This window comes from Aphidius gifuensis, linkage group LG6, assembly GCF_014905175.1.
Source record: "Aphidius gifuensis isolate YNYX2018 linkage group LG6, ASM1490517v1, whole genome shotgun sequence".
NCBI lineage: Eukaryota > Metazoa > Arthropoda > Insecta > Hymenoptera > Braconidae > Aphidius > Aphidius gifuensis.
In genome coordinates, this window is record NC_057793.1 from 4,210,152 (window position 1) to 4,235,394 (window position 25,243).

The 25,243-nt window shown below is 25.3% G+C and overlaps 1 protein-coding gene across 3 annotated transcripts in view; it reads left to right on the forward strand.

Moving 5' to 3' along the window:
- Positions 1 to 25,243, forward strand: part of LOC122858959 (insulin-like growth factor 2 mRNA-binding protein 2) — a 61,293-nt gene that overhangs the window by 26,970 nt on the left and 9,080 nt on the right. For 2 of the 3 annotated variants that reach the window (XM_044162219.1, XM_044162220.1), the window contains 3 exons: positions 24,212 to 24,385; positions 24,459 to 24,839; positions 24,932 to 25,184. In XM_044162219.1, coding sequence (XP_044018154.1) covers positions 24,212 to 24,385; positions 24,459 to 24,839; positions 24,932 to 25,184 — 808 coding nt within the window. Of the gene's footprint in view, positions 1 to 3,717; positions 4,231 to 24,211; positions 24,386 to 24,458; positions 24,840 to 24,931; positions 25,185 to 25,243 lie in introns of those variants that run through there. The other variant, XM_044162222.1, reaches the window with a different exon arrangement.

A 25,243-nucleotide genomic window follows, 5' to 3' on the forward strand; every position in this document is an offset into this window, starting at 1 on the left:
TGTTTAATAATTATATTTATCAACAAACAACTTGCCATTTTTGATTTTTCTATATGAGCTTTTGTTATATATATTTTTAAATGGCTACAGTTTTGTATTATTATTCTGATTTTTTTTATTATGATAAAAAAATAGATAACGAAATAAATGAAAATAAAAAAATATAATAATATTAACAATGACATTAATAATAATAACAACAACAAAAATAAAAGAAGAAAAAACCAAAAGTGTAAAAATGAGATAACATGAAATTTGAGTTATTTATTTATTTATTTACTATTAATAAAAAAATAAAAAAAAGATAAAATGTGTAAAAGTAAAATAGTGTGTTATCGTAGTTTTTGTTTATATATATTTATATAAACAACAAGTATTATTGACCACCTTGGTTGTAGTGCGTACATTTGTTTGATAAAAAAAAAAAAAAAAAAAAACCAACACAAGTTTATAAAAAATATTATAATCTTAATGTGAGAATATGTATTGATATTGTGTTATGGACTATAAAAAGATCCAATGAGTTAAGAGAGCGCCGGCACATTTGACCTGGACGAGATGAAGCAAATTCTCAGAAGGTATACCCTGACGAGCTTGAAAATTGTGGGACTGGCGCCTGAACCTTCAAAGCCACTACCCAAAATCCATGGTAAACCCAAACTTAATATCGAGGTCACATCACAAATAATTTTTACCTCTTTTTTTTTTATATGTATTATATTCTAAAAATATTTTTTCACCATCAATAGCCCAATAGCAAATTAAAAAATAAAAAATTTAATTCCCATAACTTCAAAGTGGAAAAAAAAAAAACATAAATAAATAAAGATATTAAAAATCATCAAATTACATCAATCGAATATTTAATTTAAAAAAAACATTAATTTTCAACTATTTGAATATTTAAAAAATATTCTCAAACTGAAAATCACAACAATAAAAAAAAATTTAAAAAAAAAAAAAAAAAAACTAGTATGCTCTAAACCACATTCTTCATATACTCCAATTTCAAAAGACGAAATACTTAACTAACCGCCTAGAACCGGAAATCACGTTTAGTAAAACTATAGATCTAAAGAAATAAAAAATATAATAATAATAATAATAATAAAAATAAGCAAATGTGTATACGTGGGGTCATTGATGACGGAAGCGGCATCGAGTTTTTTAGCGGCAGGTTTGCATGTCAAAAAAAGAAAAAAAAAAAAAAAACTACTGGAAGCCGAAGAGTATATAGAACTCCTCCTTTACTTATCCTTTTTATTTTTCCATTGTTATAAAAATAATTAATTTTCAATTGTTTTTATTTTATTTTAAAAACTCCATCAAATTTTTCTTTTTTTTTTTTTCTTTTATTAATTTATCAATCGTTTTTTTTTCCAATTGAAAAGGAAAGTTAGATCAAGACTTTATAAAGTCGTTTCATTGGCTGATTGAATTTTACTCCAAAAATTATTTGAGATAAAAAAAATACGCAGGACATGCAAAAACTTGCACAAACAAAGACCAAATAATTTTATCGTATTTATGAAAAATAAAAAAATATAAACCACGTGGTTTATTGAAAGAATAAAATAATAATTCGGTTGAATACATGTGTGTAGTATGTGTGTGTGTATTTATATTGGCCTTGAGGGTTGTCAAAAATGCCTACCGGCGTCCACCAGATGTCTCTACTGTTGGCCACATTTTCCCAATTCGCGCGCGCTAACATCGCCCTTGAGTTTCAAGTAAAATAGTGTGTTTGCATGTACTCTATGAGAGTTAAATAAAGACAGATATTGACAAACAGCGATTGAGGAGAAAATAAGTTGCCCGGGCGCCGGGGTAATAGATTAAAGTGGGGCAAGAAGGGGGACAGTGGGATACAATATAAATTTTGAGCAAAGCAACTGCGTGTGTTTTTAAAGAGAGTCGAGTGCGTGCATACAAACAAAACTCAAAGACGATAATAAGAGAGCAAGAAGAAAAAAAAAAAAAAAACACTCATATATGACGCAACTTGGAGAAAGTGAGAACGAGCGAGGAAGAGGGGGTGGATGCAAAAAGAGTGGTAAAACGAATAACAATAATAATAATAGAAAAAAAATTAACCAGAAAAAAAAAAAAAAAAAGAGTATATACGATCAGCCCAAAAAGAATTACGAATGGTAGTGGGAGAGTAATACCAGCGATACATACACCCGGCGAATTGATGATGAGTAGGGGAAATGACTGGGCGCGGCTTAGCACACTGTGCCACACGATTATAAAAATAATATCAGTGTTACCGCGCTTTGCTCGCTTATAGACATATATCCGGGGTCCCCCCATAATATTTTACCGTTGCACGCTGCTGTTTTCACACCGGCTGTGCGAAAAAAAAATTATAATTTTCATTTTTTTTTCCCCTCAAAAATTTTCTTTTAAAAATTTCCTATCAATATAAATTAATAAATAAAAATAACGAGTCGATAAAGTGGAGAGACTAGATCGTCAATTGCCATCACTACCACCACCACCACTACTCCAAAATAAATGTATAAACAAGAAACTCACAACTATCATCACACAAACACAACTAGTATTTTATGTGTATGCATGAATGTGTGCAAAAATACCTATCTACCACCACCACCACCCACTCGACGCAACTGACGACGCCCCAACAGTACGCACGCGTGCATGTACATGACGCGGGTTTATCGAGAAGAAAGATATTAACGTATTTTGTGCTTAGTATCATACGAAATAAAATTCACGTCGTGTGGGCGCCGTTTACCGCCACCTACGTTTTTTTCGGTCTCGGACATTCTTTCAAAATTTTTTTCCATTAAACAATAATAATTGTGTGCTATTTATTATTTAACAATAATTTATAAATACTTCAACTGTTTTTTTTTTTTTCTTATTCATTCATTTGGTGGCTTGATATTTATTTATTTTCTCCAATCACACAACATCAAGGATATCATCTGGATTTTGTGATAATTATTACAAATAATAAGCTAAATATCATTATTGTAAGTTGATCAATATTTTACAAGCAATTTAATAGTGTACATGTGAATTTTATAATTATCAAGTGTTTTAAATTATAAATTTTACAAAAAAAAAAAATACTCAAATAATATTTTTGTTGAAATTATTTTTTTCTTTTGACTATTTACAATAAATAAATATTGTTTACCTACATTGTTACATTTTGAATTACAAAAAATAAAAATACCTAATATATATTATTATATAATTGAAATATTTAAATTAATGAGCAATTGATGAAAAAAAAATATTAAAAATCGGTAAATTGTTGAAAATAAAAGAAAAAAATTAAATATATATATGTACATATGGAGAGAGGGTAGCACAAGATTTTTCGTGTGGTGAAAAGTGAGAAAAAAAAAAAAAAAAAGAAAAAAAAGTAAAAGAGGTGGAAAAGGAAGGTGGGAGCTGCCGGAAAAAAGGGACAGGCACGCGGTCACAGGATACACAAAAGATTTTGGAGTGGGGCAAAACGAAAGAGGAGTGAGAAGACTACCATTCTAGTAACAACTGTCGCTGACTGCTAAACAGCTAAAAACCGCGTGAGGAAGTGTGTTGCATAGTGGTGTACTTGTCGGGTTACAATTCATCGACATTATTATTATTTTTTAAAAAACATTTTTTCATTATAAAATATAGTGATTAAAATTAATCACAAATAATCAAAAGAAAAAAATAAGATATATTATTATTTTTTTTTTTTTTTTTTTTTTTTTGTGAAAAGGCGGATTTAAAAAGTGTTTGTAAAAACGGAGATATTAACTCCAGTGTGTGTGCCAGTGTGAGTCTACCTCAGTCGTTAGTACAAACTAATTTTAATTGATAAAAATAGATATTGAAAAATTGAGAGATAAATATATAAATATATATTTATAATTTATATACAAAAACAGTGCTTGATAAGCCAGTTTTATTATATATATATACATATATATAAAAAAAAACAAAAAAACCGCCAATAACTGTTCTAATTTTTTGTTTTATTTATTTATTATTTAAATATATAAATATATAGACATTGATTGTTTAATTATTTTTTTATATATTATATATATATTTGCATAATAAGTTTGGTGATTTTAACGTGTAAAAAAATATATTTACATAAATAATAATAATAATGTCACTGGATAAATTCAGTGAGGGTGGTATGCTGCAGAAAGAAATGGAGCGACTTGAAATCGAGGATAAGAATGGTGATTCAGGAAGGTAAAAATAAAACCTTTGAAAAATTTGAATTAATTATTTTTTTTATTATTTAAAAAATTAAAGTTTCATTGGTTTATAAAATAATAGTCAAGCATCAATGGAAAATTTAACGACTTGAAATATTAAAAAAAAAAAAAAAAAAAAAAAAATTGATAAATATTTTATCATCAAAATGTTTAAATATAAATTTCTTGAAAATATGAAAAAAATATATTTTTCTAATCTATTCATTTTATGATATTTTATTTATATTAAAAATTTATCTATTATATTATTAAAATTATTTTTAAAGCTATAATTTAAATTGAAATGATAAAAATTAATTTTTTTTTTCTTTTTTAATTTAGTATTTTTGTCATTTGAAATGGTTTTTTTTTTCTATTTTATTTAGCTTATTTTCTAGCATTTGAAAATTTAAAAAAAAAAAAAAAATATATATTTATATAAGATAAAAGACGATTTGATTGTGGGCCACTGAAAAAACCCAAGAAATGAGTCATTTACAAGTTGTGATGATGACTGTGTAACGATATTTAACATGGGTGGTCGGTGTATGTTTGTAGTGTGTACCGCATGGCTTCCAAAAATAAATTTTTCTGTATATACTTATATATATAAATGTCGCATAAATAAATCTAGAAAATATAGACCATAATTGTGAATGAGGGCGACTGTCTTTTCTCACTTGCTCCAAAAAGTAAAAAAAAAATACTTTTTTTTTTTTTTTTCATTTCGGAGCAAGTAGTTTTAAGTCAAAGCTCTATTCTGCAACTATATAATCTTACACACCGGATTGGCATGTGTAAACTAAATTTTCCTCCTTCGACATTAAATACAACATATGAAAAATGAAAAATAAAAAAAAAAATTATATTTTCACGTTAGCAAAAAAAAATCATTTTGAAATTTTGCCGACATGATAACACTTGTCATTTTTAACAAAAAAAAAAAATACGACATGGGCTGGTATCATTTGTGAACAATACATTTTGCCATGTGTTGATCAAAAGACACCACACCATTAGAAAGAAAAAAAATATTTTAACAAAAAAAACCCCATGGTGAAAATTAAATTTTTCAAAGAATCACATGCTGCACCTGTTTGAATTCATAAAAAAAAAAAATTTATTTGCTTTAAAACTTGCTAAACAGGATAAGCCATAACTTTTATATGTTTTTTCTTAATTATTATTATTATATACGTATTTATTAATTTTTTTGTCTTTAAAAATTGAATTTTTAATTTAAATATTTCATATTGGATTTCATATACTTGTAGAAAATTAATATTTGAATATTATTAATTGGTAAATGATAAATAATATATTTATTAATTTTAAGTTTCTCATGAAATTTTTCCACATCGTTTCTCTTGTCATCGTGTGTGGCGCGTGCAAATTAACAGTAAACTCTCCACAAAATTATTATTTGACTACTATCCGGTCGACGATCCAAGGTGATTGCTCGCTCCTAGAATCTTCCACGTTAGCATCTCTGCCTTGTATTATTATTCCCCACTATATTAATCTACACCAACACACAGCCATACACCAACACTAAATATATTCTACATTAGAAAAAATAAAAAATAAGCCTAGCGTTAGTGAGTGGCGCGTGCGTTCTATACGTTTTCCGGGTGTAACAACTTTTCTGAAAACATTAGATCCCAAAAAATAATAAAATAATTATTATCTTAGTCAGAACATCCGTTCAACGTGGCTATCATTCACTATTTTTATCATTATTAATATTATTATTATTTTTCTTCACGTGGTTTGGTTTTTTTTTTTTTCTTTTTATATTTAAAAAAAAAAAAATCTTTCTTGAATAAATTTTTTATTTTTTTCTTTCACAAGTGCTCTCAGCTTTTTTTTTTTTTCTTCTTTTTTTCACAAACAGGGTTTCGATTACAATGTCTAGAGTTAAGGATCAAAAACATACTCCGAAATTTGAACCCACGTAACCATCTATATAGTATCTGTATCGTATCTGATGCAAAATGTTTATCATGTTTGATGGTTTTGTTAGCATCTGTTCATCTTTTATTCAATTAAACATAAAAATTTTCTTCATTGTTCAGCTGTTGTGTTTTTTTTTTGTTGTATACTATTTTTTTTATATTATATTTTATTAAAGAAATAGTTAATTCTTTTTGTATGTTTTGATGAAGGAAAAATATATTTAAATATTTTTATCAAATTCAAATTGATACAGCAATGAATAATATATATTTTTTATATTGATTAAAATTATTTTAAATCACAGTAATTGATTGTGAATTTATAATAATTTTCTGTTTTTCATAGATTTCATCTAAATTCCAATTCAAATGTATTTTTTTTTTTTTTTTCTAAATTATTGAATTTCGTAGCTATAAAGAAGCTTTATGTAATTTTTTTTATATTAAATTTGCTTTTTTTTAAATTTTATTTTTCGGCCTGTGACGTTAGATCTTGGTTTAGGCATGACGAAGTAGAGTCCCATGAACACGGTACGAATTCGAATGTGGATGAAATTCTGAGAAACGACCAACTCTCCATCGGCGGCATTAATGGCCTGGTTTGCCGCTCGAGGATCTCAATATTCGAGGCCAACTTTGGGATCTTTTACTTGACTAAAAATTCCTATTTCTTTAAAAATACTATTCATTATTTAAAAAAAAAATAAAAAAAATCATTATGTATTTTACTAGTTTTTCGTAAATAGAAAATTATTTACCAAGGTTTTTTTTTTTTATTTCTTATCTGAGCTGGTTATTTTTTTTTTCTTTTTAAATGCTTTTTATATTTTTATTATTTCTACAAGAATTAAAATTTATAACCGTGAAAACTGCTAATGAGATAGAAAAATAAAAAAGGTTTCAACATAACAATATATTAAACAAAACGTAGTAGTTAAAAAAATGACATGTGATTATGAATTTTATTTTTTCTATTGAGCCACTTGAATTTGGTGCGTTTGCGAAAGAATATGTCGTTTGTGGCTCTATCTTTAGATAGTTCATTGTATTCACTTCTAACTGTGTCGATAAAGTTGATATCTACAAGCTTCCCGCTTAAAAATTATAAAAATAGATAAATTAAAAATACCCAATTTCATTTAGATAAATAATTTTAAAGTTGAATTAAATTCCTGTGATTTATTAAATTTTTAAAAACATTTTAATGCTGCCTTGATTGATTTTTTATTTTTTTTTTACCAACTCTTGGTTAAAATCTTTTTGCTCCAAAATACTACAGTAATTTGAAAAAATATATTTTTTATCTAATGAATATATAATAACATTTGTCTTTTTGTTTTGCATGATTTTTTTTTAATCGAATTTTTCGATAAAAGAAAAAAGATTTCCGGAGTAATTTCTTGAATTTCTCTGCGAGAGTTTTTCCAACAAACTTTAACTTTTCGATTCAATAAATCAATGAAACTTTTACATAGTTTTCTTCTTCTTACAGCTTTTATTTTTAGTATAAAAAATAGAGAATAAAATATTCACTTATCAATGACATTTGCTGATATAAACATATTGCCAAATGAAAAATTTCCAGCCATTATTTGTACAAGCATTGAAAAATTTTACAGAGTAATTTCTTGGAAATTTCATGCCTGGTCGTCTTTTTTGCTAACACACCATATATTCTACCATGAGACTATGTCTTTTATGTTCACGACCATGAGAATTGACTACCTGAGAAGACTGCCCATCGTCTCTTGTTGTTTGGTTGTTGAAGGCCCCGGAAGGGCCCATAGATTCCTTCGTCTTTATTTATTTCTTTCATTTTTTTTTTTTTTTGCCATTATTATTATATTTTTTTTCTTTTTATTCTTGTACTTTTTTATTCTCTATACCTGGGATCTTGGGTGATCCATGCTGTGGCCTAATCCTAAACGATCAACAGGCAAAATTGCTGTGATCGGCAAATTCGTTCGTTTTTCAAAAAAAAAAAAAAAGATTTGCAAAACCTAACGGTTGAATTCAAATAATGCCGAAATGATTTTTAATCATTTCATTGGTTCAGGTAGTCGTCAACCCGGAAATCTGTTGTCGTTTGAAAATAATACTTGCTGAGAGATTTATTTGAATTCAATATTTTCCAGTCTTCTTACAAATTATATATACAATAGTTTTTTTTTTTTTTTCTAAATTTTATATAATAGCAAGTATTGCGAATCGTGACAAGTTTTAATATATTGTTTAAAACACTTGGACACCTTTTGGGTTTTTCCCAAAACTACATTGTTCATTATCAAAGAAAATAATAATCTTTTTCTTGCTTTTATTTCGGCAAAGATTAAAAAAATATCTGTGCTTATGATAAGATTATTTTCTGCGATACTTGAAGGGTAAAATAAATGTTTGATGCGTAAAAATGGTGACTGCGAATATCAGTATAATCGCCATTTTGAAAGCTGCTTTGATATCAAGCTTGATATATTTTTTATCACAATTAATCTGCTAAATATTTTTTTGTATTTTTTTTAAATTTAATTTAATTTATTCAACGTTATCACTATATTAAAATTAAAAAGATAAATTCACAAGCTCGACTGACCTACTAACATCTAAAAAAAAACTTTCAAACATCAGCTTTTTTGTGTTTTATTTGTTGTTTTTTTTTTTTTTTTTCTCTATCCGTTCTTGTTGTGTACGCGTTGCAGTCATAAAATATTTTAAAAACTTTATTTTACACATTATTTTGTAGACATATTATTTTTACATATACTGCACTTTCTCATGTAGCAGTCTCAACAGCAGCCTGCTTGTTGAGCTTCTTGGATATGTACATTTATCGTCGTACATGCAGTTATTATTCTCGGAAAAACTCCAATGTTGATGATGATAATTTCAGCTGTGCTTTGCACTTTTTCACTGGATGTTTAAAACAAATTATTACTTGCAATTTTCATCCAACAAATATCACCCATTGTGCAGAAACTTTCTCTCAATATTATTCAAAATTTTACCTTGAAAAAACATAATAGAAAAACTTGTAAAATCAAAATTACCATGACGAGAAGGAAAAAAAAAAGAGAATGAAGAAAAACATATTGAAGAGAAATGTTTTTTTTTTTTTAAATAATTAAATGAAAAATATAAGAAAGATATATATTTTTTTAATGGATGGAAAAATAAAGATGTCTCCCGGCCAATTATATACGCTTTTTTAAATTTCAAGTGTACCTTTTTATTTTTTTGTAAACACTTACATTTTACGCGGCAATTAGAGACCCTCACAGTTATACACACACAAGCAAATGAATATACGTTTTTATAGGTATATATTTAAACTGAAACACACTGGAGACTTGTGACATCTCATCTTTCATATATACTGCGAAATTACTTTTACTTTTTATTTGTTTCTAATTTTGCATGTTCCACGTTCTCAAACGAAATAAATATAATATTTGTCTTTTCTTGTTTTTAATTTATTTATAAATAATTAAATACATTTATATTATTTAATGTTGAAAAAAAAATTATTATTAGCACAATATAATGTTTATATTTAATCATGTAATTTATTGATTGAATTTTTATAAATTGTGCAAGAAAAATTATGACGAGGAATCGCTAACACCATTTGACCCCCTGAATGGAGTTTGAGAGTAGACCTCGTTACAAATAAATAAAATAATTTTTAAAATTACAATACTAATCAGTTAATTAATATTATGGGTTTGAAAATTTTAATATAAATTTTTAATAAATTGTTTTTGAAGAAAATATTTTTTTTTAAACAGAATTTAAATAATAATTCAAAATTTGTTGGTAAAAAAAAAAACAGGCATTTAAATGATTAAAAATTTTCAAAAGAAAAATATTTTCTATCTAACGATGGAAAACTTTTTCCATCAAGACCAAGTCAACCTGCATCAGGAGTATGGTCGGAGCTATGTACTCCCCAAGTCACCTCTTCCTCCCTCAAAGTATTGATTATTTTATGCCGCAAGCAATGCCAAATAAAAGGGTGTTGAGAAAGTAAAATTAATATAAAAAATTCTATTTATTTACAGTATTTAATATTGATAATATAAAATATATTTATTAAATTATTATTATTCACATATTTAATTTAAAAATAAATTTTATAAATATCAAAATATATTTTGAATTTTCGTAAATATATTTCTGATTAGTATGATAAATAAGAAAATTCCATCCAATTAAAATCCGGTTTCTATCAATCTATCATGTTTTGGTTTGTAATAAATCACGTGACTATTAATTAACGAGATTTCTTTCGATAAAAAAAATAAAATAAAATAATAAAACGGCATACAAACTATATATAAATAAAAAAAAAAATAAGTTGCCGAATATAATCGTAAGAAAAATACATATATATATCTTTTTGAACTCTTTCGGCATTTCTTTAACGATCTTCACCTTCGTCTTTAGGCCACACTGTCTTTGTTGACTTTTAACTTTCTTGTTCACTTGTTTGTTGGTCTCTCCCAATGTCGGAGGGCAAAATGTTGAATTTAAAAAGAGGAATGAGCGAGTGAGAGAATTGTGGGAGTAAGGAAAAAAAGAGGTAAATATTTTGAGAGATGAATAAAAAAGAGTAGATGATGATGATGATGACGATGATGATTATGATAAAAAAAAAAGGGTGGGAGGAGGAAGAGGGATGCCTTGAGGGATTACATTGAATATCAAGCTGAAAACCAAGGACGAAAAATCGGCGTCGCCCAGCCGATCGGTTTCGCCCTACTCAAACGAAAACGAGACTCTTAATTTCACATAGCCATAAATAATTTGACCGTTGAAGTCTCAGACTCTCCTCTCGATATTTCCTGGAACATGGGTTACAACTACTTATTCTTTTTCATCATCACTATTTTCACTAGTCTTGTCTTGTTTTTTTTTTTCTTTTAATTTTTTTTATTTTATCATTTTTCTCTGTTTATTACATCTTTTTTCATGTATTACTTTATCCTTTGTCTTTTAAACTACTGAAAAATACATAACATCATTCGAATGAATATAATTTCGAGATTGTCATATACTAGTTTTCAATATGCTTATATAACTAAGTTCAATTAACAAGTGCGTGGGAAGATTTTATTTATTGACTACTTACATCATTCAATGATCATTGATTTTATTATTTATTATATTTAAATTCATCATCAAGATGATGAATTGTAATCTTGTCATTGTCATTAGGTCTATAATTATATTTTAAAATATAAAAAATAAATTTTTAAACATAATTTTTGAGTCATATTAAATCATTGAGAAAATGCATTTTCAGTTTGATTTTTTCTAGTCATTAATTTTCGCTGGAATGGTTTTTTTTTTTTCTTCAATTTTATGAGTTTAAATTTTTTAAAGAATCAACAGTTTTTAATTAATGATTTTTTAATTTCTCATAATCTTTAAATACCATTTTTTTTTTTTGCTGTAAGACTAAGAGCTACTTGACTAAATTTTATTCTGATTCTTTTTTTGGCTCATTAAAAATAAAGAACCATGAGAAAATAATAATAATAGCTTATAAAATTTGGGACGATGAATGTCTTGATTTGCTAATCTTCAGATGGATTATGATTGACGAGCTTAATGCAGCATGATGTCATAGGGTCAAAAACACCAACTGACAAGTCGATTATGACTAATAATTATTTTTTTTTTTTTAAATTTTTTATCCCAAGTTATCATTTGTTTATTTTTTTTTGTGGGAATATTTGGTTAATCTTTTTCTCGCAATGTGAACCTCTGACAGTTGAAGATTACTCAATTAAATATATATTTTTAAAAAATCCATTTTAATTTAAAATCAATGCTAATAACAAAAAATATTTTATAAATGTAAAAAAAAAAATAGAGATATTAAACAGTTTATTAAGCAATTTGCATAGAGTTTAAAATTTAAATGACTGTGGTTATTATAAATCCAGGTTTATTTGCAGTGAAAGTATATGAGATTGTAATGACTTTATACGAAAGTTTTACAGTCTCGCCGAATCGATCGTAAGCCTTAATGTTAAAGAGAGTCTATAGTCAATGTTAACGCCTACAAAATCCCTCAACAAAAACTAGTTTAAAATTTAAAAATAAAATACTTAAATAATAATTTATAAATAACATTTTATTAATAAAATAATTTTGATATTAATTTTTATTTTTATTAATCTGTTTCAGGTAAGCAAAATGTCAATCGACAACAACGTTTTAACAATTTATTTTCAATATTTATTGGTGAGTCAATTTAAAATTAATAAATTCAAATATTATTTAAAAATATTTACTGATGGAGGGATTAAAATATTATTGAGACAACAGTTGATCAGTTCAACCATGCAAACAGCAAAAATGAAAAAAAAAAAAAAAAAAATTAACTGCATAAAAATAAAAAGAAAGATGATTAAAAAAAAATCAGTCAAGGTCGTACCGTTCCCCACCTGCTGCAACACGTTCTAGTCTGGTGAAAATTTTAACAGCCGTTTTAAAAAATTCATTGCTGATTTTATCAAATTCATCATCATCAATCTTATTGGGCACTATTTTTCGAATCAAATGAGTGTGAAATTTTTAAAAAATATTCATACAATTTTAACGTATTATTATTAATAATAATTTAAATTAATTTAGTTTAATATTGATGGGAATTTTAGTTGTATCGGTTGGTCTTTAGCATAATACATATTGTTGAACGTTGTCTTTACCAAGCAACCACGTAGTCAACTGGTTACGATGGCTGGCTTTAAAACCCAGGTCCCCAGTTCAAATCCAACTGAGAACCTTTGCTAGTTTTCGAAGTTAAAATCTTTTCGCACATATCTTTAGGTTGGTTCATTCATGCTAAATCTTGATTGAATTTATTAGAGTGTGCAAGAAAAAATACGAGGAATCGCTAACACCATTTCACCCCCTGAATGGAGTTTGAGAGTAGACCTCGTTACAATTAAATAAATTATTTTTTGTTTTTTTTTAAACTCTTATTATTTAACATTTTAAAATTTCATTGAAAAATATTTCAAGTTGTTTAGCCATAGTTATCTATAATAATTAAAATAATTAAACTCTTCTTCAATTATTCTCAAGATAATAAAAAAATTTATATAAAAGAAAAAAACATTTTTTATACAATTAACTTTTTTAAAAATCTCTGACAATGAAAAAAAAAAAAAAAAAAAATACTCAAATCCATTGGCCTTGAATTTTAAGTTGGCGTATTATTATTTTCACTTGCACTTGCAAAGTGCAGACATACATATACATACTCTTTACTTTTATGCTCAATAAAGTGGAGAATAAGTTAAAAAAAAAAAAAGGGAGATGAATTTAGCAAGGGAGGAATCGGATATAGTATACCTACCCAAACGAAAAAAAAAAAAAAAAGTAAAAAAGAGAATAAAAAAAATAAGGGATAAAAGAAAAAAAAAAAAAAAAATGACTGAGCTTGAATAGAGGGTGAAAGTTGAGGGAACGAAGGGGTAAGGTCGATGGAGAAAGTACTGGGTTTTTATTTTGTATATATATAGGTATATCTGAATTCGAGTCTTGCAAGTATCCAGGGAAACGTCGTTGTGCCACGTGCCAACAGGGGGGTCGTTCATCCCCGGGTCAAGGTTAGCTACCTTTTTTTTTTTTCTGGGCGTTACACCCTCGCACAGACTTGTACTACATATTTTTACATCTTAATGTTTATAATTTTAATTCAAAAATATATATTAATCAATAAATAAATATACAAATTAATTATTAAATTTATATCAAATAAAAGCTATTTTATTAATTTTTTTTGTTGAATTAAAAATGAACTGTTTTTAATTTTTAATTCATAAAAAATGTGTAAATTTAATTGAGTTATTTTTAAATTTATAAAATTATTTATTCACTTTGTTATGTTGTATATATAATAATTTCTTAAATCAATATTCCATCATCGTTTGCCCTGTAATTTTTCATATATAAAATTACATATTCAAATTGTCGGTAAATTTACAAGATTTCATGGATTTATTATTGCCATGATTTTCATCGACATTTTCTGATTACCTGTTTTATATATATATATTTATTTTTGTGATTAACATTAAAAGCTACTTTGATCATATGTGTATATTCAAATAAATTATTACGACATGAACGTGTACATTTGTCGGTCTTTGTATAATCGCCCTTCGTATCGATCTTCTCATATTCCTGCTCCACCTTTTAAAAATTATTCACCTGTTTATAATACTAGCAATATCAATTGCCAATTTTTTTTTTGTTACATACTCCATAAAATTGAAGAGATAAAAAATAAATAGATATTATTTTTTTAATTTTTACTTGAAAGATAATTTTTTTTTTTGAATTTCTTTGATAAGTCAATGGTGTACAGAGTAAAATAAAAAAAGGGCAACATTTATGAGACAGTTTGGATGAACGATAATCTACTTTAAGAGATATATATATACCGAGTCTGTGCTAATCGAGTTTACAGCAATTTTGTGTATAAAAAAGGGTGAGAGTTGTGCGGCGTCTGGCATGACATCAAAAGAAAAAATTTTTATATATGCAGTAAAGAGATGAGATGACAGAAAAGGAAGTGTCAAAAGAAAAAAAAATTTATTCTTTTTAAATAAGGGCTTAAAGAAAAACATTGTTATCTTTTTTTATTTTTGCAAAGACTTTTTATTATGCTCAATATTAATTTTTAATTCTTATCAAAATAAATATTATATCCTCGATAATAATTTTTATCATTTTTTTTTTTTATTTAATTGTCTTTGTTTTATTTGAGTACTTGAAGATTATTTTTAAAAAAATAAATACATTAATATACATATTTAAAAAACAACGACACAACAAAATTATTTTGTCTTGAAATTATTTTTATTTTATTTTAATTATAATATAAATATTTTGTAAATATATTTATATAATGATCATATAAATAGAATAAATTAATAATTAAAACTAAATTATATTTTTAATAAATATTAATAAAACATGCATGTTTTTTTTTTTTTATTAAATAATATAAATATTATTAATATTTAATGAAATATTGCGGTCCAGATGAAAGTTTTTTGAGAAATTAATTTGATCTAGTCATAACAATAACATGTATGCTGGTTATATCGTGTCACCCGAGTCTTGACCACCCACAGTCACACTTTCAATGCAAAAATAATAATGAAATTTATTCGATAATATTAAATACATATTTATATATCTCAACAAAAATAAAATAAATATAAAAGCTCTAATCTTAATAATAAAATAAATAGTTATATTTAAAATTTGTTTGTTATATTTTTAGAAAAAAAAAAAATAACAAAATTACTTTTTTAAAAATGTTTTTGATAAAAATTTATATACATTGAGAGATAAATTAATATGTTAATCCTTTTGAATGCTGTCTTTTGGTTTTATTATGAATTAGCATGTGAATTTATAATTCAGTAAATGTAAAGAGGACTAAAAGAGAAGAAAAGATAATTTCTCTTTCTCTGAATTTACTGCAATGCATATCCATACAATCCACATATACATGTCATTTTATTTTATCATCATTTTGTCTTTCTCTTTGCTATAATCTTGTGTGTTCACTAATATCAAATTTACTCTCACTGCAATTTGTTGAGTATTTTTTATTATTATTATTTTTTTATTCCAGACATGTTTAATATTTATGCAAGACATTGCAATAATTTTACAGTGCATAGGAAGTTGTAGACGTGTCTAGGGGAATTGCTTCCCTCTTATTGCCTCAAATTGCTAATTGTATTTCTCCCTTAACTTCTACTTATATATAGAAAATGTACATGCAAAAATATCTTCAAAATTATAATGCAATTTTGTCATTCGCGTTTTATATAAATATAAATTTTTCTACTTGTTTATCATCATCGATTCTTTTGGATATATTTTATTCATCCACTTGGTTCATAAAAAAATAATAAAACAAATAAAAATAATAATGGAAAAATTGAAATAAATAAAAAATAAAGTTTGTTAAATACACAAAGGGTTGAAAATAAATAGTGATAAAAAGGAAAGACAGATTAACACGTTTTTTTTTTATATTTATATTATTTTTTTTATTGTACTATGAAGCTTTGATGAATTTAAAAATATTTTAAATTAATTTTTTAATGCTTATTTTATTTTTTTGGGAACTATTAAATATTGTAGATTAATTATTTTTATTTTTTTTATTTTTATCATACATTTTTATGTTAAAATAACTATGATATATATCCCGTAGGTTTTATCCACGTGTCGGTATATAAACTGCTTGCACAGCTGTCACTATATTCATATCAGTAATATATATAATTTTTTTTTTCAACTCAGAAAAACTTTTTCTTTGTTTTTAATAATTTATTATGTATATTTTCTTTTTTGAATCAATAAAACATACAAGTATAATTTTTTTTATGAAATTATCTACAATATTTGTCAAGTAGAATTAAAAAAGATAAAGAATATAATTAGTTTTCAATGAAATATATTATTTATAAATAATCAATGAGTCTTTTTGATATATTTTTTTTTAATTTATTGAAAAAAAAATGTGAGATTTTGAGTATATACCAGATGAATGATATTTAATTTTTGTGAATATATAAAAATATGTGTGTATATTGATAAAAGTTAAATATTATTCGTATGTATTTGTTGGAGAAGTTAATACAGTGGGGAGATGGTTTGAATTCATGATAGGGAAAGAGAAAGACTGTGTACAATGAGAGCACTTCCTGCCTCGAATGGCGCCGGTATTCTATCTTCCCTTTCCCGCCATTCTATATATTTTTTTTCGTAGTTCTACATACACATGATTCTCTAAAAAACATTTAAAAAAAAAAACAAAAAAACAACCGAGAGAATAATAAAAACCAAAGAAAGTAAAAAATAAACAAAAAAATATATACAAAAATCATACTGGAGAGTGGAGGGCTAGAAAACAGCCTCAGCAAAAAGGGAGATGCACTTGTCTATAATTCATGAACAACATCCTTGTGCAGTACTCATAAATACTCCTAATAGTCTCTCTGAGAAATAAATAAATAAAATACATATTCATATATGATATTTCCTTTTTTCTTTTCTCCAAAAATTAACTATTCTTTTTATTCAAAAAAAAAAAACACCTATGTCTGATCAAATACGTACCTTATCTACTTTTTTTTTTTAACACTTATTAATTTGTTTAGAAAAAAAATATATATATAAATAAATGACCTATAATGTTAATTTTATAAAATATTGATTTTTATTTTTCGATATGTCTGACTAAATATTGGATTTTCTACTGAAAAATTTTTTACGTTAATCTAAAAATAGATGAAAGTTAAATTATAAATTTATTATTTTTAACTAGATTTCGAGTAAATTAAAAAATCTTTAAATTAATATGGTTTTTTTTTTAATTTTTATTAATATTTTAAATTTTTTTTGGGCATTTATTATTGGTCAATCATCATCAGCATGTTGTTACCCATGAAAAATAAAAAAATACCATTACTATACATAATATTTAAAAGTATATACATATGTATTTAAGAATACAATAATAACACGAAGTAAAACTCGAGTTTATTCGTGTTCACATCGCGACGATGGCGCAGTACAGTGCTGCTACCACTATGGCCAACCACGAGCTTAATATACAACATTGCGAATGTATCAAACTCATTGCTATATTGCCATGTCTTAAATATTTTTATTCGCAGTACGTCGCGGGACGTTAGCCGGTTTAGTTCATTTTTGCAACAACACAATTATCATCTCATGAATTTATTAAATAATTAAATATAAAAATTAACAAATATTAACTATATCATTGTTCTCAATCAACATCAACAATTATTTACTCCTTCATAAATAGCTTTAAAAATGAAAAAAAATAAATAAATATATATAAGTATTTAAGACAGTCTTGTTATCTACGTTTTAACTTTCTCAATCGGTGGCCCAAGTTCAAAAGTCGATTCAATCTAAAAAACAAAATAAATAGAGATTTATCAGTGGCGTAATCATTTTTTTTTTTTTTTTTGTGAGACACGTGCTTATTAATTATTAATGCTTGAATTACTTTGAGGTGAATGTACTGTAAATTAAATTTTAATTTTTTTTTTTTCAATTCGAAATGTGATTAGTATGTGATTCAAAAATTAGTGATTTTTTTTTATTTCGATATATTTTTTTTTTTGTATTTCATTTTGCTTTTTCGAGCAGGTAAGAATTTTTTATTGATGAAATAAATATTGTTTTATTTATTTTTGTAAATTATTGTTGTTTTTTTTTTTTTATTAGTTGATTATTTGATGAGTTTAAATTCTTTTGATAGAGTACGATTGTTGATGATGCGGTATGAGATTAGGTATCTCACTTAAAAAGTCTCTTGTCTTGTTGTCAATGTACATGGAATTTTTTGCTATGTCGTATTGAGTGTCATGATGTGAATTCGAAAGGTTCATATCTCGACTCAAATGTTGAATGTGTTATTGCGTACATATTTCTTCAACGACTCATTCACTCGTCCAACCCAGGTCATTTATTTTTTTTCATTTCGTTTTTTATTATTTTCTTTTGTTTTTTTTATTTTATTTTATTGTTATATTAATAAATATTTGTGAATTTATTATTTTTAATTATTAATATAGAATAATAACTTAACTTATTTATTTATTTATTTATTTATTATTATTTTTTATCTGATGTCAGGACTTTGGAATTTTATATTGTTGGTGACGTCGATAGATAGGTGTTTCTACGAAATTTTAATTTGTCAAGAAATATTATATTAAAAATGCATTTGTGCTTTATTTTATCCTTTTATTTTTTTTTTATTTAATGGATGTTTGAATGATGCAAATATTATTCATATGTATTATGCATTTATTTGATTTATATTTTTAAAATTTATTATATCGAAAAAAAAAAAGCAAAAAATTATTTTATTTTCATGCAACCACAATTAATTAAAAAAATTTTTTATAGATATTTTATATATATTATAAAAAAAAAAAAAACATTATTTTGAAATTTATAAGAAAATTTATAATGAAATATATTTGCTGGAAAAAAATGTAAAATTCAATGAGTCATTTACCCTGGACTTGAAATAACATTATCATTTTTTCATGCTGATAAATAGTTATAAAATAATTACACAATGATAAATTCAGAAGAGATAATAAATATATATTTATATATATATAATTTTTTAATGCTCAACAAAGTACTCGACTTGCACGTGTTTGCTCCATGAAAATATTTTAAATTTTTTCATTCGATCATCACAATAACCCTGAACTTTGAGTTCAATATATTTTCCGGTTTATTTGTGATAATTTTAAACACTCACTAAAATAATATAAATATATTTTTCAAGTCATATTTTGATATTAAAATTTGAACTCATAATATTTTAAAATTAACGTGGTTCTATTACTGTCGGCGCTAATGCGAAAATTCAAATGACAAACAAAAAATATATATACACAAGACATATTTATGAAGAAAATTTAGTAAAAATATAAAACAAATTTATCTTGGTTATTTTGATGGTGTCCAATAATAGTATTTAGGTGTATGTAGGGTGGCAGCCAGTGCGAAACCTCTCGACATTATTATTCCTTAGCCAATCATCTTCACTATTTTTTATTTATTTATTTCAACCGTATAAATTCCATGAATTTTTTTTTTCTTTTCAAGACATTAAAAATTCTTTAACGTGCCGTTTTACCAATAATAATTTGCGGCAACATCAATTAAATGTTTATTATTCATTATCATTAATTACACCTAACGAGTTTTTATAAATTTTTTTTTTATCTCACGATTTTAATCGCAGATTAATAAATGATTGAATTTATTGATCAACAAAATTTAGAATAAAAATTGAATTGAATTGTGACTGATAATATTATATTTCTAAATTTAGCCAAAAACAAATTGAAATATTTTTTCTTTTTTATATTTAAAACTATTTTTTTTTTTTTGTATCAAGTTATGGATTTTTTAGATCCACACTTTTCGGTATTGTTGGACCTTTTAATTTGCGTGGAATTCATGAAGAAAGAGAGTGGTCACATCCATTGGGAATTCCTCGAAGTTCGTCGGGCAATGTGGCGTTTCTTCTTCCATTATAATTTTTATTCTCAACGGCGTTCTATAGCAAAACGCATGCCTACTAAACTCACGCAACATTGACTTTTTTTTTTTTTTAATATTGTCTTTATTACTATTATTTTTGCCAATTATCTAATAATAATGAAAATAAAAAATACCAACAAATCATTAAAATTAATGTCTATAGACCAACAGCTTTTTTTTTTTAATGATAAAATATTTTTTTGATAAATGATATTAAAGACAGGTGATGAACATCGATGTACATTTTTATGTTGCTTTTTTTCAATGAATTTTCATTCAATTTTAATAAACTGCTTTAAATTGCTTGAAAGATTAAAAAAAATTGGTATCAAAATGAAAAATATGAGTCAATAAGAAAGTTGCAAGTAATTTTATTTTATGCAAAGCACGTGTATTTCCTCCCATCAATTGATGATCGTTAGAATAATAAACGAGTCATTTATTTTTTTGCATTGAACAGTTTATAATAATTACCAATGATGAGTCTTTTTTTAAAACGCCCACTATTATCAAAAAAAATTTAATTCCACGTGTTTTTCTTTCAAATAAAACAATCGGAAAAAAATTTCTAAGCAGTTTAAATTTTGAGTCATAAACAATTTTTAATTTCTATTTTGAATTTCCTGGCGCCAAAAAGAAGAAGAAGGAGAAGAAGAATGTCAACTCAGTTGATCCCTTCATCATTGATGCGTGACAAAATTAACACGTAAATTAAAAATAAAAAAATTGGCGCCAAATGACTCGATGAAAAAAAAATTCAAATAATTAAAAAAATATATTAAAAATATAAATGGTAATTTAAAAATAAAATAAAAAAGAGGTCGCTTGAGTTTGTCTTGATTATATACAGGCAAAAGATTATACGCGTGACTCGCCCGCATAACAATATTCGATAACTCTCGATAACCGGACACGATTGCCTGTGGAAGGGTCTACGAACCGAGAAACCACCACATCATCAAACTTGTCGACCTCGAAAAAATTCTCACTTCATTCTATCAATAGACAAGATAGACCGCCTGCTAATAAACATTAATAATAATGATAATATAAATATTTATTTTTTTTTCTCATCATTATGTATACTGAATTATTTACATTTTAATATTTTCATTTGTCAATTAATGATGATGATATTCATTGAGACTTGATTTTATTTTGAATAATGTGTGACAAGAAAATTTCAAGTAAAGTTGATAGTAAAAAAATAAAAATATACCACTTCCGCCTATAAAATAGACACATGCAATATGGAAAAATAAAATAAACAAAATGCCGTAATAAAAAATAAAAAAAGGCCAATGAGAAACGAGTTAAATAATAATAAAAATTGCACATGTTTATATATATATCGCGTTGTTGTTGATAAGGTCCTTTACCTGACTCAAATATTGTCTACATGTATGACTGACTTTAATCATAATTATCAGTCGTTTAACTTGAGCTTTAACATAATATTTTAATTGCCGTGAGTACATTTAACAATGAATTTTTATTTAAAAAATAAATGTCATCGACATAGTTGATAAATAAAATATGCAAAAAACATGTAAATTTTTTTTTGATAATAAAAAATATACCTTATGAGTTTTTTTCAATGTGATTGTATATGAAAATTAAAAATGAATATTTATTTTTTTATATCTAAGAGATATTGATGTTGTGATTTAAAAACTTTAACAATGTGAAAATGCATTGGCAGAGAATCAGAGACATTAGAATTACTAGACGATTTCTATGCATTTTTATTTTAATACTTAAACTTTATTTATCAAGTTGATACACAAATACAATGACAGCTTCTATTATACTCAACAAAACATGTAAAAGTTTTAATAAAATTTTTAAAATCAATTTTAACATCATCAAGCATCATGACATTAAACCAACTTCATTTTCAATTATCATATAGAAATATGTTAATTTTATTTTATCAAATAATTAAATTTTTTTTTATTATTATTTATTATTTTTAACCCTTGTTTAATTTATTGTTATTACCATTACTTTACACCCTCGATATGTAAAGAAAAAAAAAGTCACTTGCATAATTATTTTCGGCTGTGTTAATTTACTGTCAATCGAAAAAAAAAAAGAAAAATTAAATTAGTTTTTTTAGTGTTTTGCTTTTCTTGTTTTAAAGTTTGTATGTATGATTATCCTTTTATCATGAGAGTTGAATAAACTTGATGTTTTTTTAATTTAAAAAAAAAAATTAAAAATATAAATTGGGGTAATGTGAGAATTGGTAAAATACAGTGAGTTAGCATAAATGTATTGACATGTGAATTTCGAAAGCAATGACCCTGATGTATACTTTTGTAAAATTTACTTTTAAAACTTTTTGAAAATTTTTAAATGTACACTAAACAATAGCCTTTTATCTTTCAATTCTCCCTTCTACTTTTTTGTCTTCCATTATATTATCAAACCCTTGCAATATATATGAATTATTTTCATTATTTATTCTCATTTCTCAACATGCAAAAACAAAAAAAATAAAATACAATTCAACTTGTTACACGTTTTTAAATTTTATGTAGAAAATTTTTTTTTATTTAAATAAAAACATTTAATTCTTTATTTAATTTTAAATATTGTTGTATTTTTTTTTTTTTTGATTAGTAATAAATTATTGGAGTAGGATTAATAAAGTAGGAAGTAAAAGAAAAAAACGAAAAGGAAAAATCGATACTAGTCCACATTGATACGAGAGTAAAAGTAATTTTTTTTTGTATTTTCTACTTTCCCCTTTATTGCAAGAGTCATTGCAAGGCAAAATTCTTCTGCCCTTCTTGCTTCTTTATTCCGTTTGCCTTTAATTCCCCCTGGGTTTGAATTTTTTTATATTTTTTTTCAAGTTTTTCATCCCTCATACATGTTTACTCTGAAGAGAGTTGAAGTGGTGATGGTGGTGGCCTCTTTGCATCATCATCATCATCATCATCATTATATACATCTATCAAATTTCTAATGCATTTTGTTCCTTGAAATTAAAGGAAATAATCAGAATAAATGAAATGATAATTGACAAGTAAAGCTGTTGAATAAAAATTGTATAAAAATTATGTATTGTTTATATATCAAGATAAAAATAAATAGATACATTCATGTGATTGACTAAATCATTTTAGTCAAGCAGAAAAATTAACAAGAGAAATATTTTCCATAAATTATATAAATTATTCACAATGGTAATTGTCTAATTTACCTAGACAATAATGCCAATCTTGTTTTGTTTTATGATAATTGAAAAAATAAAAAAAATTACATTTTTGTTCATTTCCAAGAATGACAAAAGACAGTGTATATATATATTATTTAATTCAAAATTAAAACAATATTATTTATTTATTTTTTCGGCTTTTGTTTTAACTTTATTCATGTTGTAAATTAGTTTTGTTAGTTTCCTCGTCAATGTTTCACAAAGACGATAAAAATAAAATTAAAAAACAGCAAAAAGACAATTAGTGTATTTTAAAAAATAATGTGTGAAAGACAAGGAATAATTTAATGCTCATTTAACGAGCCAATTTTAATTCTCAAGCAGTGTGTTTGTCTCTCGTTACTTTCAATATAAATGTCAAAATTATTATTTGCAGACTTTGTACTAGCATGTTGTGGTACATCTATATTTATAAAAATATATTTTTTATTTCGTTTTTCACTGAGATCTGACGATAGATCTGATGTGCGTGAGTTATTTAAATCTTTTGTTAAAAAGTATCATGTCCATTTGTCATTCTTAATAATTTAAAATAAACTGCGTTGATTGACTCACTGATAAATTTATATTATGTTAATAAAATAACTACTATATCTAGAATAATAAATAAAATTAATTTGTATTTTTTTTATGGTTTGTTTAAACAGTGGCTCTGTGGCAAAGGTTTTAGTTAGCAATCTGCCTTTACACGCCAAATTCGAAGACGTCCAGAACATCTTCTCAGCTTATGCACAGGTGCAAAACGTTGAAAAAGTGCAGTCTCGTGATCCAAATAGCCAAGCATTACTCATCAGCTATGAAACACAAGAGCTAGCACAGCAGTAAGTTTATTTTAAATAATTATATTAATATAATAATCATAAATAAAAATTAATGTTTTTTTGTTTAATTTAGGGCTGTGTCTCAGTTGAATGGCTACGATTTCGAGGGTTTCTCATTGAAAGTGGAAATGTCGAGTGCCGAAAGTAGAAGAAGGGGACGTAGCCAACGTCCAGGCGTTGCATTTACTGGTTTACCTGGTTCTGGACGTCAAACAGATTTTCCATTACGTGTTCTTGTACAATCAGATATGGTTGGTGCTATTATTGGTCGTCAAGGTTCAACAATACGTCAAATAACTCAATCAACAAGAGCAAGAGTTGATGTACACCGTAAAGACAATGTTGGTTCACTTGAAAAAGCTATTACCATTTATGGTAATCCAGAAAATTGCACAAATGCATGCAAAAAAATACTTGAAGTTATGCAACAAGAAGCTAACAATACAAATAAAGGGTATGTATATTTATTTTTCTTATTTTTAAAAATCATAATACATACATATAAAGATTGAAATATTCATTTATACATATTTATATTTTTAACAGTGAGATTACATTGAAAATTCTTGCACACAACAATTTGATTGGTCGTATTATTGGAAAAGGTGGTAATACAATCAAAAGAATAATGCTTGATACTGAATCTAAAATAACAGTCAGCAGTATAAATGACATCAATAGCTTCAATCTTGAACGTATCATTACCGTCAAAGGCACCATTGATAATATGAGCAAAGCTGAATCCATGATCTCCAGTAAACTTCGTCAAAGTTATGAAAATGATCTTCAAGCAATGGCTGTAAATATTATCTTTAATATATAATATTAAAAGACAAGGTATTTATATGATGATAAATA